At 37.2% G+C, this 15730-nt stretch overlaps 4 protein-coding genes across 7 annotated transcripts in view; 1 reads left to right on the top strand and 3 right to left on the bottom strand.

Annotated features, from left to right (window-relative positions):
• The window catches only part of LOC111496161 (probable boron transporter 6), a 5196-nt gene extending 4149 nt beyond the window's left edge, over positions 1–1047 (bottom strand). For 2 of the 3 annotated variants that reach the window (XM_023146488.1, XM_023146490.1), the window contains exons 1-2: positions 882–1047; positions 135–231 (exon numbers count right to left, since the gene is read on the bottom strand). In XM_023146488.1, the coding sequence (XP_023002256.1) occupies positions 135–229 (95 nt within the window). In that variant the 5' untranslated portion in view covers positions 230–231; positions 882–1047. Of the gene's footprint in view, positions 1–134; positions 242–881 lie in introns of those variants that run through there. The other variant, XM_023146489.1, reaches the window with a different exon arrangement.
• Positions 1048–2080: 1033 nt separating this feature from the next.
• Positions 2081–7207, bottom strand: LOC111496153 (probable 1-deoxy-D-xylulose-5-phosphate synthase, chloroplastic). The gene is made up of 10 exons (XM_023146477.1): positions 6750–7207; positions 6340–6459; positions 6089–6253; positions 5757–5907; positions 5304–5572; positions 4891–5164; positions 3453–3745; positions 3059–3337; positions 2608–2892; positions 2081–2458 (listed from the first exon to the last, which is right to left on the bottom strand). The coding sequence occupies exons 1-10, from the start codon at positions 6915–6917 to the stop codon at positions 2309–2311; spliced, it is 2154 nt and encodes a 717-aa protein (XP_023002245.1). The 5' UTR covers positions 6918–7207; the 3' UTR covers positions 2081–2308.
• Positions 7208–7950: 743 nt separating this feature from the next.
• LOC111496357 (EG45-like domain containing protein) lies at positions 7951–8839 on the top strand. The gene is made up of 3 exons (XM_023146776.1): positions 7951–8183; positions 8264–8564; positions 8661–8839. The coding sequence occupies exons 1-3, from the start codon at positions 8081–8083 to the stop codon at positions 8665–8667; spliced, it is 411 nt and encodes a 136-aa protein (XP_023002544.1). The 5' UTR covers positions 7951–8080; the 3' UTR covers positions 8668–8839.
• Positions 8840–11965: 3126 nt separating this feature from the next.
• Positions 11966–15730, bottom strand: part of LOC111496342 (N-alpha-acetyltransferase 50) — a 4934-nt gene continuing 1169 nt past the window's right edge. Inside the window, exons 1-3 of one of the 2 annotated variants that reach the window (XM_023146761.1) lie at positions 15245–15332; positions 13827–13949; positions 11966–12436 (exon numbers count right to left, since the gene is read on the bottom strand). In XM_023146761.1, coding sequence (XP_023002529.1) covers positions 12222–12436; positions 13827–13949; positions 15245–15317 — 411 coding nt within the window. In that variant the 5' untranslated portion in view covers positions 15318–15332 and the 3' untranslated portion in view covers positions 11966–12221. Of the gene's footprint in view, positions 12437–13826; positions 13950–15244; positions 15333–15730 lie in introns of those variants that run through there. The other variant, XM_023146760.1, reaches the window with a different exon arrangement.

The following is a 15730-nucleotide window of genomic DNA, read 5'->3' as shown; positions in this document are numbered from 1 at the left end:
AAAAAAAAAAAAAAAAAAAAAAAAAAAAAAAAAAAAAAAAAAAAAATCAAGGCAAATTAGAACATAGTAAAATATTCAAGCCATGTATAAAATTTGTTCTTGAATTGTCATTTTGAAGGGAGGGAAAAAGGAACCTGACGCCCGAACATAGTGCACATATCCAGTCCTGCTTATAGCAGGCTGCCCTCCCCTTGAAATCTTTTACTATTCCCTCGAACGGAGCCCCCATAACTGGAGCCAATCAAAGTAAATACGAGAATTAAGATTCACCTAGCCAATGCAACTACAAGTGTTCTAACATTCATAAATCATAAAGCACATTACAATAAACAACGATCGAGTTTCAAGAAGACAAAAGGACGGAGAAGATCGAATAAAACAAAAGCTATGCGATTTCCAATACCGCGTGAGATTCTCAAGAGACAACGGAGAAAGAAACAGAAGGAAAACCTCTCAAACTTGCCACATTCTTTAAATGACAGAATATTGGCGTGCATGTTTTGTGGTTGGAAATTCATTAGCAACAACAGAGAGCAAAGAAGCATAATTCTCAATACAAGGATTTGACTAATTAAAACAATCAAATAATTTTAAATCGATAGGGCCAGAAAACACTTCCCACACAACTAACTGTCAGCGATTAATTAACCTTTTCAAAAAGCTAAAGAACATGATCACATTTTCTTCACTCCTCCATGGATTTAAATTTACACGTTCGTTAAAAATCCAACAACGCTAACCAAAACTCCAAACGATCATCATCTCCTCAACAGAACAATGCGGCATTGTCATTGTCATTGTCATCGTCATTACTATGCAGATCAACAAGAAGCGTAATAACCTAAGGCGGTTTGAATAATCCAACAAAAACGAAAAATCACCTTCAGAACCGGTAATATGTCAGAGACAAGGCAAACGCCGCCACTATCAATAGTGTCCGTCGGGAGGCAGAACCCCGCAGCTACCGGGCGGGAGATCAGCGGCGAAGATGGGCACGGTGAGAGCCGGGAGGTCCGCCACTGTTGTTCTCTCTCTCTTTTTTTTGCCTCTTGAGTTTCAAAAATGGGAAAATGAAATATTAATGATGGCGGTAATCCTGTTCGTTCGTTTAGTTTTTTGGCGCTCTCCTCTCCCGCGCGAGTCAGGTACTGACCGTACGGTAAAGAAGAACTCAGCGAGCGTTTGGCTCGGGGTTTTGTAATGGCCCACACCTGGATTACTAATTGTAGGGCCTACAATATTGCTACCCAATTACTCGGCGCGTGGAATTTGATCGCTCCGGCCGAGGAGGCCGAGGAGAATGGAGAAGAATAAAATCAATTTAGCTTCTCCCCTATTTTTAAACTAAATACATTATTATAAAATAAAATCAATTTATATTTCACTTTTAAAACTTTATTTTTAAAATTATATCACTTAAATTCGAACTTTAGACCATATGATTATTATTGCATAATGTTTAAATTTTTAAAAATATAGAAATTAACTTAAATTAGAGTGTTGAGATCGAATAAATATCGTGTTCTTCTATTTTTTTCTATTTTTTTTTAGGGATAATTCCACAAAAAATATTATTTGCTTCTTTAATTAAGAATATTTGTATTTTAGTGATTTTGAGTCGGAAATTACTAGATTTTCTAAATTGATTCACTTAAAAACAATTAAATGAAAGCTATTGGATGAAAGTGTCCCATGTTTGTTAATTTAAGGAATGATCATGAGTTTATAATCAAATAATACACTCTCCTTGTGTGAAGTCTTTTGGAGTTTATAATCAAATAATACACCCTTCATTGTGTGAAGTCTTTTGGAAAGCCTAACGCAAAGTCATGAGAGCTTATGAAAACTCTCCATTAGTCGTGTCATGCCCTAAACGACTAAACGACGCTTTTAAAAACACTCCCAAGCGCACCCTGATTTCTAAGAAATCAATAAATTAAATCAAATTCTTTTTATAAGGTCGTGGAGAAAAAATATAATTTTTTTTTTTAATTCAACGTGGTGGGGTTAGAAAGATTCGAACCTCTGACCTCGATGACGTATGTCATAACTAGTTGAATGATGCAAAAAGCTGAGGGAATGGGATAAAGAATGGTAGAGCTTTCTTTTTCTGTGCGAAGGGATAGAGTTGTAAGAACTGTGTACAAAAACGGGGAAGCAAAACCATTAAAAATGGCACATACACAAGCTGAAGAAGAATGTACAACAAATTGAGACAAAAAATGGATACTGATGTTTTACATCTCCCTTAGGTGAACCTCAAGTGTTGGAATACTTCACCTGCAGCAGAGACTAAGAGATACAAGATCTAACACATCATTAGTAGCGCTTCACGGGGGCGACCGAGCAGGCTTAATGCCGTTGCAGCTATGTGATTTCCGGTTAACCCAGCTAGGGAGAGCTGTTCTTGTGGTGATGCCTGCTCTATGTAACTATCTGGTAGAACTATCGATCGCCACTGCAGATGATCGAGGTACAAGTGTTATATGTCCAAGCCAGAACTAATCGTGTGAGATCGAAGAACCAACCGTTCCCTCTTAGGTTCGGTTGATCGAGTTCTAAGTTTGTGCTTAAAGTAAATACAAGTCTATGCCTTTAAAAACGCACCTTGGTTCTTCCATCCAGTCGTCCATCGAGAGAGAGGAATTGTGCAACATGAGATCCAAAGCCTCCAATCGAACCTTCCTCGACTGTGATTAGAAATGCATGGTTATCACAAAGTTGTCGGAGAAGCGCTATGTCGAGTGGCTTGCAGAACCTTGCATCAGCAACGGTAACTTCGACACCGAACTTTGAGAGAAGGGCTCGTGCGTTAAGGCAGTTCTGAACCATTGCCCCATACCCAAGCAAAGCAACATCCTTACCCTCAGCAAGAATCCTCCCTTTTCCAATCTGCGTTGAGTTAGTGTCAAATGGACAAAAGGAGTTCTTTCATTTTATTTTCTCAGGTTGCATGAAACTCGAGATTTCAGAAACGTACGCTATCCACTATTTTGATATTTATACATTTTAAAACACAATAAAACTAATTAAATGAAAAAGAGAGCAAAGTGTTTACTTCAATGGGAACCCCTTCAAGAACAAGGTTGTCAGCGGTGACGATGGAGCCTCTTGGATAGCGAAAGCAAACAGGTTGATCGTCGATGTGCGCTGCCGTGGCCACCATGTTTACTAGCTCATTCTCATCTGATGGTGCCATGACAATCATGTTTGGCAAGCATGACATGAATGTTATATCGAACGCACCACATTGCATAGGACCATCGGATCCTACCAATCCAGCGCTGGTAATTACAAAACGCACAGGAATTCTCTGCCGATCAACATCGTGTACCACCTAGAAGACCATATCAACTTGCTATTGTTAGATGCCTGAACACTGTGGTAAGTGCACGATTAATTGCAAGAAGGGGCTTACGATACGAGCAAGAAGAAAGTGAGCGTGTAGAGACCTGATCGTATGCCCTCTGTAAGAAAGCCGAAGGAATTACACAAAAGGGCTTCAACCCACCACATGACAAACCAGCAGAAAATGTAACAGCATGTTGCTCAGCCATGCCCACATCAAAGAATTTATCAGGAAATCTTTCCCGGAATAGTTGGATTGAAGGCTCCATCTGCATCCCAGCATGAACTGTCACAATGTTTTTGTCCTTCTCCGCCTCCATGATTAGAGCCTCCACAAAGACATCACTGTATGTTTGAGAACCAATTCCGTACATCAATGGGTCTATGTTATATAAACCTGGAGTTACAAGGAGAAACCAGAATGAGTTGAACAGAATAGAACTTGCTTTCTTATTTCACGAAAATAGAAACATTCTTATTTCACAAAAATAGAAACAATAATGTGAGATCCCACGTCAATTGAGGAGAATAACGAAACATACTTTATAAGAGTGTGGAAACCTCTCCCTAACATACGCGTTATAAACCTTGAGGGAAAGCCCAAAGAGGACAATATCTGCTAGCGGTGGGTTTGGGCTTTTATAAATGGTATGAGAGCCAGACACCGGGCAATGTGTCAACGAGGAGGCTAGGCCCCAAAAGGAGGTGGTCACTAGGCAATGTGCTAGCAAGGGCATTGAAAGGGGGTGGATTGGGGGTCCCACATCGATTGGAGAAGGGAACGAGTCCCCGCGAGGATGCTGGGCCCCGAAGGGGGGTGGATTGTGAGATCCCACATCGGTTAGTGAGGAGAACGAAACATTTTTTTATAAGGGTGTGGAAACTTCTCTCTAACACACGCGTTTTAAAAACCTTGAGGGAAAGTCCAAAGCGGGCAATATCTGCTATTGGTGGGTTTGGGCTCTTACAAATGGTATCAGAGCTAGGCACCGGGCGATGTGTCAGCGAGGAGGCTGAGCCCCAAAAGGGGGTGGACACGAGGCGGTGTGCTAGCAAGGATGTCGTGCCCCGAAAGGGAGTGGATTGGAGGGTCCCACATTGATTGGAGAAAGGAACGAGTCCCAGCGAAGACACTAGGCCCTGAAGAGAGGTGAATTGTGAGATTCCACATTGGTAAGGGAAGAGAACGAAACAATTTTTATAAGGGCATGGAAACCTCTCCCTAGTAGGCGCGTTTGAAAAATCAAGAGGGAAAGTCTAAAAGAGAAAACCCAAAAAGGATAATATATACTAGCAGTGGGCTCAGGCGGTTACAAATAAGGTTTGGGAAACTCTTTATCCTCTAGCGCATATAAACCAGTGATGGAATATGAAACGGTAGATTCGAAAATTCTACATCAATTAGTATGAACATTTCTTAAGGCTCTTCAAGAAAAGCTCTGAAAAAAGAAGCTTACATGCTAGAGGTTTAGGGTGAAAGTAAAATAAAAATTCAGTCGCCAATACATGCTAGAGGAAAAGGTTGAGTTTGGGAAAGGATACCTTCCAGATGGTTTTCTGCACTCCTCTGATGACCTACTGCATAATTTTCTTCAGTTATGACATGAACCAAAACTGGACCCATCGAATCGAGCGATGCGACTTCTTGTAAAACACAAATGAGATCCTCCATATTGTGGCCATCCACAGGGCCAATATAATAGAGTCCAAGTTCTTCGAAAAGGGTTGATCCCGAGGGACCCATCATACCCCGAGCATATTGGTCAACCTTGGCAGCCAATTCATGCATTCCTTTACCAATTCTTTTAGTTACACCCTAATCACAGAAAAAAGTATGAAGCTAAGCACTTTTCAGATTAAAAAAAAAAAGAACAATAACCAACGTCTCATCAAACATTACGACGAAGAACATCCTCCAAGTGTCAGGTCACTTAAAAGGAAAAAGCACAAAATACCTTAGCAGCTTCACGAAACTTGCGAAAGGATTTGCTGGACTGCAGCCTGCTGAGGGTGCTAGACAAAGCACTGACAGATGTCTTAGAGCCCTCATCAAGTTTTGGGTGTAAAGAATGGCGACTGTCATTTAAGATCACTATCATATTTGAGTCCAAATATCCCACATTACTCATTGCTTCATATATTTGCCCCGCCATAGTTGACCCGTTGTTAATTACTGTGACTATTCTTTCACGCTTACCTTTTATATCCCGTGCTACTGCCATGCCTACGATTAGATGAGATCATATTAATTTCGTTTCACAATTTCCGAGTACGATTCTAAGAATAGAAGACAATATTGCTAAGCGAGGAAACAAAATGAGTTGTTTCAAATGGTGAAGGCAGGACGTGAACAGGGTTATGTAATGAGCTATATAAAATGGATAAAAAAGGTTGGCAATCAACTGTACCAAGTCCAGCAGATACACTGTTGCAGCCATGTGCAGCACCAAATGGATCAAATTCACTTTCAGACCGAGATGTTGACCCAGAAAGACCATTCTTTTTACGCAATGTACTCATGAGAGATCGTCTACCGGTAAGAATCTTGTGTGCATAGGCCTGCCAAGAGACAAAATAAATCAGTAATTTCTATTCATTTTTTAGACACATTCTCTCATGATTGCATGCACCGAAGTCACATATCGGTATGCAATGGCATAGTCGTGTCGATACCTACTTCGTGACAATTTCAGCTCCAGAAGAAAGTTAATAATATCGTTCGTAAGAAAAATAGTTCTACCTCTTCTCCTGCATCCCACAGTATCTTGTCCACTGGAGCATGGAAAACATGGTGTAAGGCAACAGTCAGCTCCACCACTGCCAAACTGGCCTTGTAAGATTTCCGTACGTTAGAAAGATAGGAAGACAACTCCGAACGAATTTCGTCAGCTAATTGTTTCAATTCCTGCCACGATTGTTATTTGGTGAATTTCGAAGCCATATTATCCTTGGCATCCACAAGGAGATATATGTGTGGAACCATAAACTAACCTTAGGAGACAAGTTTTTCAAATGGATAGGATTCTCAATCACATCAAGTAAGGGCGTTGGATCTTTATCCCAGAAGATGTTATCAATGTCCGGTAAACAACGTATCTTATGAACTGGTGACTGCATCAAGAAAATTATGTTCCAATCAAATTAAAGAATGGGATGATCATAGGCCAAAATCTTGATCAACCAATATGCGAATTCAGCAAAATGGATTTGGATATTCAAAACATTATTTACAGTTTTGTAAGGATTTTCTACCTGTATTTTACTTCTAATTACAGTTTTGGAAGGATTTTCTATCATCCTAACGCTGAAAATTAATGATTATCACTTCATCCGCACAGAAATCAAACGATTGTGTATAAATTTCATATCAGAGAGAAAAATAAGATAAAATGCTTCGTTACCTCGGTAGAAACGCTGAAAACAGAGCCCAAGAGCGGATTGATTCTCGAAAATTCAGCGTGTAGAGGAAACCTAGAGCGCGAGAATTCCAATTTATGGGGCAAGACGGCAGAATTTCCATTGAAATGGACAGCCATTCCGAATGGGTACCCAGTCGAAGCAGAACCCATCAATTAAACAACAGGCAAACTCAAGAGGATCGTAAAATATGTTCCTCCAAGTCGAAGAACCCAAACAAAAGCTCAAGAATCAAGCGGGAACAACAAAAAACCAAGAAGATCAAAGAATTTCCCAATTGGCTCAGAAGCTTAAGCAGAAGCAGAGGATTCAAACCTAGAAATGGTTGAGAGTTGAAATCATGAAGCAATTAGCGATGGATGAGCAAAAGAAGGAAGCAACGGAAGCATATCTACCAATTGCTATAGGAGTATTGACACAAGTGGAATTGGATGTGACTTTAATGGAAGAATTATAGAATAACTCAGTGGTGTAGAATGGTTTCTTTGTGCTCTCGGCCATGGCAGGACTGCAGCTCAAAAGGCCCAAACTATTGTCATGGACTGTCCACGGCCTTTTCTGCAATATCCAGAACTTTCTCCACAATTTTAAATGTAAACTTAAAAAATTTGCATGTTTCTCCTAACTATTAGATTAAAATTTTAAGTAAAAATTGCATGATGGTAATTATGTTCCTCGACCTCGTATGAATGTGTGTGTATATATATATATATATATATATTATATTCTCCTCCACGTGTCTTTATAATATTGAAATTTGAATTTTAAAAATTATATTATATTTTTTTTTTATAAAATATTATTAATTGAAAGTTTATAAAAATTATATTGAAAAATGAGAATTATTCGTTAAAAATACTTTAGAACTATATTTTAATTAATTTAAAATTAGAATATTCTAATAATTAAAATATATGATATGGTATAGTACTCATACCCCCATGCCATGTCATCACCATGATCCCCTCGCCGGTGGGGCCGGCCGAAAACGTGAGCTTACGTGGCATATCCCTGAGTGGGGTCAATTGGGCGAGTATTTCAAAAGGCCGTCCACGTCAGCCGAACGGTGGGGCCGGGAAATCCTCGTGGTCTTCTCCTGATTGGTTAACGTATTCGGTGGCTGTGACTTATTTGGCGTCTGAAAGCAGAGGAATTGAAGAAAAACCTGTTCGAGAATCAGAGTTTTTTTAATTAGTATAATATGAATTTCATATTCGTTCAAATGAAATCGTAGCGAAACAATATTCAAAATCCGACTCGTCGGCTTTGGCTCTGAAAATCGCTCTCTGTTTTCATTTCACAGGAATTGAACGACATGTCGAAGCCTCTGTTTCTGTCCGTCTTCTTCCTCGCTCATCTCTTCCATCTCTGTCATGGAGATATCGGCACTGCAACGCATTACAGTCCTCCATATTTACGTAAGTTCCATTTTATTTGCATTCTTCATGTTCTTGATTTGCGATGGTGATGAATGAATGAATGAATGAAATTTACACAGCCACCGCCTGTGCCGGAAACGATATCTCTCTGTTTCCGGCGAGTAGTCTATTTGCGGCGGCCGGAGAGGGAATATGGGAGAACGGAGCGGCTTGTGGAAGACAATACCTAGTGAGATGCTTCAGCGCCGCCGTGCCGATGTCGTGCGTTCCGGATCAGACGATTCAGGTCACGATAGTCGATCGTGCGATTTCAACGGTGTCGAAGCCGGCGAAAGCGGCAACGACGATGGTCCTGTCAACGACGGCGTATAAATCCATCGTTCAAAGAAATGTGGCCTTCGTGAATGTCGAATTTCGGGAGTGAGTTCTACTGGTTGTTTGAACATTTTTCAAATTTGAAATTGGATTAAACGATTAGGTTCGATTGATCGGAGCGGAGATTCTGTGAATTTGCAGGGCCTGAAAATCGGCGAAGGGAGGGAGCCATGGCGTCCGTAATTAGGGTTTCTGACTGGTCCAGATTCTAGAACTGTGAGGAAGATGAAGTCATGTGGTTGTTTCTGCCATTGACACACACCTAGTTTATATTTTCTAATATTATTATTTCTTGTATTTTAAAAAGGATAAAGAAATTAAAAAAAAAAAAAAAAAAAAAAAAAAGCAATGAATCCATTTTCTTTCTTTATTATTATTTTTTTTTTTGGAGAACGAATTTATTGTCTTTATATAATAAGAATTATATACACATAATTATATTCATCAAACATTTAATTAATTGTTTTATTGTTATTTAAAATAATAATAATAAATAAATAAATAAGAGAGAATAATGTAAGAATTAAATGTTGAAAATAAATAAATAAATAATTTACTAATTTAGTTCGTCTCTAGATTTAATAAAAAAAATTATTCATTGAATAATAATAAAAGTTATATAAATAAATAACTTTTGAAGAAATATATAATTAATGTGAAATGTGAGGGCACATGCATAGATTCACATGGGCAGCTAAAAGCGAATTTGGTGAGGAAAGCGGTGAAGAGATCAGATCATAAAACAAGACGAAGTCAAATCCCATTTAACATTTTTTTAATTTATTCATATAATAATTCCTTGTAAATTTGTTTCTTCTAAACTGCAATGGAATTTCTAATACAATGGTAATTTCTGATTAATAATATTATATTTTATCAATTTTTTTGGATAATGTAATAAAAATGTAAACTATACCCTAAGGACTGTATAATCAAATGTGACATAATTTAATATATTAGGAAAAAAATACATTAAGAAAACACAATATTATAGAAATATATTTTATCATAACAAATCGTTTGAGTATCTATATTATATAAAAAAAAAGTAAATATTTTATTTTGATACTTAAAAACTATATTTAATTTAAGAATTCGATGTATTTATTCTCCAAACATTAAAAAATTCAAATTAATTTCTTAAACTTTAAATTATAATAGTACACATTAAAATTTTAGTTTTTATACTTTCAAAGTGCCCAAATTTAACTTCAAACTGATATTATAAACTAATTTAATATTTTAACCAAAATATATAAAAGTACATATTATTTTGTTTAATTTACTCTAAAGGGTAGATGTTCGATCCAACAATCTACGAAGGGGTGTTACTAATGCGTCGACCAATTGAATAGTATTTTGGCCTCCTAGCTAAACCGTTGCGAGAGCCTACCGTTCCTATAACATTCAATAGACACAATCCTGATAAACATATCCAGAACCAGTTGCAAGTTGAGAATCAATACTTTAAGTTTGTAGTTAGCCGTTGGACATAAAGAATTGGACCAATTTTCAAAATTGAGCTTTGAAAATAATGTGAATGCATATTTTTTGGAGGTGGGCTAATAATATTTTGTCATGAGAGGCAGGTTTGGTCAAGCTATTACGTTAATGGCTGCGGGGATGGCCAAGGCTTGGGCTTTGCATTCAGACCAGTGAGGATGACTGTCAATGAAAAGAGGTTAAGAGGTAACTAATAATTAGTGTGTTTTTGCTCGCATCCAACTCCTATCTAAATCCATGGACAAAAGCTGTAATCTACCTACCACATTGGTTGGAGAGGGAACGAAATATTACTTATAAGAGTGGGAAAACATCTCCCTAGCAAATGATATAAGAGTTGACAGCGATACGTAACGGGCCAGAGAGATGGACGGTTACAAATGATATCAGAGCCAAACACCGAACAGTGTACCAACGAGGACGCTAGACCCCCTAAGGGATGGAATGTGAGATTCCACATCAGTTAGAGAGAGGAACGAAGCATTCCTTATAAGAGTATGAAAACCTCTCCTTAGAAGACACATTTTAAAACCGTGATGCTGATGACGATACGTAACGAGCCAAAGGAGATAATATCTGCTAGCAATGGGTTTAGACTATTACAAAAGTTGTTTCTCTCTTTATCTAAGTAGGGTTGTGAATTGCAGAGAGTTAGTTGAATAGCACGTATGAACAAGCAAACCTTCTAGATTCAAGTGAAAAAGACCTACACCTAACAAGGTGTGACTATATAATCAACTCGAGAGATCACTATCATGAAGTGGAATAGTTCAACATGTAGTGTTCCCGGATTCAAATCTCTAATCTCCTATCAAACATATATCTTGACTAGTTGAATAACACTCAATATCGTACAAAAGAGAGTGCTTTGAACATGATTCAAGCAACAAGTTTTTCCGTGCGACTTAGATGTCACCTATTAGTACTCGTGAGTAGATTTAATCATGAACAATGTTGAGCATAACAGCTCAACATCTAGAAAGTGATAGAATTCTTCCTCTCAGCACCGAATAGAAAATGGGAAGGAAGAAGATGAGTTGAGAACAAGAAGACTTTAGCATCTAATCGTTTGAATGAAACCATTTTTGGATCCAAAAAGCCAAAAAGGGTCTTCAGAATTACGCGTGATTGATGAACTAATTCTCAGTCCTTTCCCTACTGGCTCCATGCTGTTACCACATTCTCTAAGACCAATCTCAACTTGTTCCCACCCAATCTGTATAGTAAAGACGGCTACTACGGCAGAATATTCCACCCCTTCATTAACCAAAAGTCCAATTCTTTACAAAACAAAACATAAAGGAGCCCTCAAAGGGTGGCCTCCTTGCCTAAGAGCTGAGGTATCTTAGTAATACCTAACTAAAGGTCGCATGCTCAAATCTTCCAAGTGAACTATAGAAGGGAAACCTTTGGTGTCTCTACAAATAGACCAAAAAAAAAAGTGTATCAACAAATAGCTACACTACTTTGGTTCTTCCATATGAATGACCGTCAAACAATAATCCATCAATTCATTAAGCTATATACTAAGAATAACAGCCAGTCCACAATAGAACATCTCCTTCATTCCCTTTCTAATAGTTATGAATGCACAATTAATTGAATATGAAATGATGACATTGATTCTATTTGGTTCCCAAGATAAAGTATAAGGATTTTTAATCCTAGATAGGTGGCCTACCATGGCTTGAATTCATTCTCTCTAACCCTTTCTAACCTCGTGGACCAATAGGTTAACTCATGGTGGTTGACATTCAATTCTAATGGACAGTCTTATCAAGAATCAATAAGTGAATAACTTCAAATCCTTACATGATTCTCATTGTTAGGGTAAGAATAATCGAGTAGTTAAGTTTACACTAATGTAGATAATTTAATACCTTTCTCCTCCAGAAGTGTTAAAATAGTATCTTAATGGAACGCTGCCAACATTTCATGTTATCTGCAAAAAGTAACCATCATTGATAAGGCAATAAATAGATTTAAGTTGTTCTGAAGATCCTCAAGAAGCACACAAAAATTGACTCAATTACCAGATGGGACAAAATTTGCATGTCAAAAAGCCCTCTAGCACCCACGATATTGAATATCAAACATCTATCGCTTCCCGAATTGACTAACTCAATTCATAGGGAGTAAAAGGAAGGTTCAAAACAATTTTGTAGGACACAACTCAGGAATAAACCCAAGTTGAAAGTGTTACTTCTTGGTATGAGTTTGAATATACTTGGTAAGAACATAGCAATCTGGAGGCGTAATGCTTGCGTAATAGTTCTGAATGGTTTCTGTAATCTCAAACCCAAATTTCTTATAGAAATTGATGGCGTCATCATTATTCGTCTGAACATGCAAATAGATTTCGGTAATGTTTTGCTTTGAGCAGAGATCAAGAACATGATTTAACAGTCTGCTACCTGCATAAAACCCAGAACATAAAAACAAGAAACTAAAATCAAATGTTTTTTCAGAAAAAATGTCTATGGGCCTTCCAACCCACCATAATGTCCGATAAATGATACTTAATTTCTGCACCTTGTGCACATGTTATTTTGTTGTTCAATTTTTCTAATCACCATTGGTAACAAATTCCAGATAATCTAGGGGACAATTACCTAACATTACTAACAAATATTAGATCTTTTAAAAGGAGGTAAAATGCTTGGAGAAGATGATAAAGGACTTCTTCCAGAAAAGGAAAAACAACCAAGATCAGGGCATCCATCTAGTAACTTGGAAATGGCTGCTATTCTTCTCTCTTTTGGTGGTCTAGTTATTGGACTTTGAAAGAACGGAACAACGCTCTCCTAGTTAAATGGTTAAGGAGATTTACTAATGAGGAAAATGCCCTAGGACATTAGCACAAATATGGACTTTAACAGAAAGATTTGTGATCGAAGCACTGCAATTGAGGATACAGCCAAGGGCCTGATATTACCAAAAAAAAGCAACAACCGCTTCATATCTGGGAAGATGTGGGGTTGATTCCACCACAACCTCATTCCTGGACATTTTTGCTTTCTTGACAATAAACTAGAAGTAATTACAGTTATTAGAGTGATAAAAGTTTGCATCTAAGAAGAAATCTATTTTACAAAGAAATTTGGAAGTTCAGTCCATAATAGGGAGAAAGTGAACTCAGTGAGCCTCAGTTCTTCCAACGATGGGATGGTTTGGCCCCAAGATAAAACTGAGAACTCTACAGTTATTTTCTCAACTTAACAAAAGTTGAAGATGCTTTGCGTCAATCAGATCTGTTAAGGATGAAATATTCCTTATAGAAGTGAGGAAAAGCTCCAAAAGAAAAATCCCAGTCAACCCATCTCCCCAAACACTTGCAGTCTGTGACTAAGAGAAGAAAATCTCTTCATCATCTATTTTTGCATTGCCTTTCTACTGCTGGAGGATGCTCTTTTCGGGTTAAAATTTTTAATACCTTCTCTGTTTTTCCGGATAGGCTTGAATTTTGGCTTCCTAAAGCTGTTTCATGTTGGTGGCTGGAAGATAAAACTAAAGTGTATTGGAACCAAAGGTTAGTCCAAGACAGAGAGAACCCTTGGGAACTTTTTGGTGAACTTGCGCGACAAGTTGGAGGTGCCCTTCACAGAAGGTTTTTTTTTATCACAGTATTTTCTTTATATATATATATATATATATATATTAATTTGGATGGGAGATGCATATCAACATATTATAAGCCTTATCCATAAGGTTTGTTACCTTCTTTTTTATTTTAATAGATCCTGTCTCTTGTTCAAAATCGATATTAAAAAAAAATCTAATAAGAGATTTGAAGTTGGTACTTGCCAATGCCTAGTTCACGATATGGTGCAAGAACGCCCAAGGTCATGATGTAGACACGTACAGATCCATTTTCTTTCTTCTCAAGGCGGCATGCAATGGAGCCAACACATATATCACTGTAGTATGCTGCGAAAACAATAAAATTATGTAGTTTTAGCCTTTTCTTAATAAAACTTATTGGTACAATTCAAAAGGGAGTACTGCAGTTTTATTTAATGCACAACAATCATTGTAATAAGGTATATGAAATGGTAATTATTAACCATTAGACTGATTCAGATTTTAAATATGACAAGGAATTAACAGGATAATCTTATTTCTGAAGTTATACATCTAACATTTAAAAATAAACTGGACTAGGCATGCTGCAGCCTGCAGGTCCATTAATCAACAAATTACTGAATCCAGAGAGAAGGGTTTTAAAGGAAACTAAATTGTTCTTTTTCCTATGTTATTTTTTGCTTAAACACGCAAGTTTGCATGAAAGACCTGTGCAATGAGTTCAAATTGAAAATACAAAGAGCAAATGATGAGATGTTTGAGAAGCAGCGTCAAAATGATAGATGAAGAAAGTGAAAGCCGAAAAAGAAAAAGAAAAGGAAAAGGAAAAATCGAACTTTAAGACATACGTCACCTGAGAAGTAGCAGGGTCATGAAACACCCACACACATTTCTAATTTTTCCTAATTAAATGAAATGGAAATTGGTGAATTGGCAAGGACCATGTTAACTTATTAGTAACACTACAAACAACGAGCGAAGTGCAAAATATTTTATTAGTTCTGAAGAACATGAAAAGCATACCTACAAAATATTGGGAAATTGGTTTAGGGATAATAAAGATTAGGCAGCTAGGAATATAAGCCATACACGCCATTGAAAAAGGGATCTCACATTACTAAGTGTTCAGATAGATTGACTCGTACACATTCAAATTTTACTAAGTATATACGTCAGCAGTAAAAACATTATTCATCAACCAGCATATATGAACCCGGTGATCAGGTAGGCCTGCTGAAATCAAATATAATTAAAAATACGGGCTCATGCTTGACATCGTGCAGTGGATGAAGATAATGATAAAGAGTGGGTATTGTTTCAGACACCACCCATATCAAGCTTCTAGTCTAATAGTCGACTGTTATAGAGAGAGCACACAAGGATAATTCCTACTATCCTTGAAGAAAGATCAAAACATTCATTCCGTCAAGATTCCATTTAGGAATTTGCTGGAAACAGGAGAATCACACTGAAAAAGGGATTTCCAATGGACCAAACGAATTTCTTAGACCATCACCAGCTTAACTTACTGACCAATCACTCGATGGTTCCACATGATCAAACTAGTAAGAGAAAAAAATAAAAAAAATAGACAAAACCAACAGAAACGAAACGAAACAAGGTTAGAAACCTTTACGCACAATAAAAGCAACAAGAATTGACCACCTCACAGTAGCAATCAAAATCAAAGCCCACCCAGCGGAAAGCTTCCATGGTCGGATAAAACTACCAACAGTAACCATTGGATATCTAATTTTTCATACAAAGTATAATATAGGCTTAGATTAATTATTCCTACCAGAAGCTGGGGAACTCAAATGGAAAATTCTCAAATGGAGTAACTGATAGATAGCAGACCAGATTGAAGAATTGTCGAGCATTAGTGCTAATCCTTCATTTATTTACTCCCAAATTCAAAAAAATCCTTTATTTCTTTAAAGCCACACACCTGCATGTAAAAGATATTCGTACAGACAACCACGAAAACGTAAAATATCAAGACCTCTCGTTTGAAAGGTAAGCCCACCTAATCTATTTTTTTTGGTTTCCAATAGTTGTTCTCTCATACTAATATATATATATATATATATATATATATATATATATATATATATATATATATATAT

Source organism: Cucurbita maxima, unplaced genomic scaffold (genome assembly GCF_002738345.1).
Source record: "Cucurbita maxima cultivar Rimu unplaced genomic scaffold, Cmax_1.0 Cma_Scf00022, whole genome shotgun sequence".
Lineage (NCBI taxonomy): Eukaryota > Viridiplantae > Streptophyta > Magnoliopsida > Cucurbitales > Cucurbitaceae > Cucurbita > Cucurbita maxima.
This window is presented reverse-complemented; position numbering and strand designations above follow the sequence as displayed.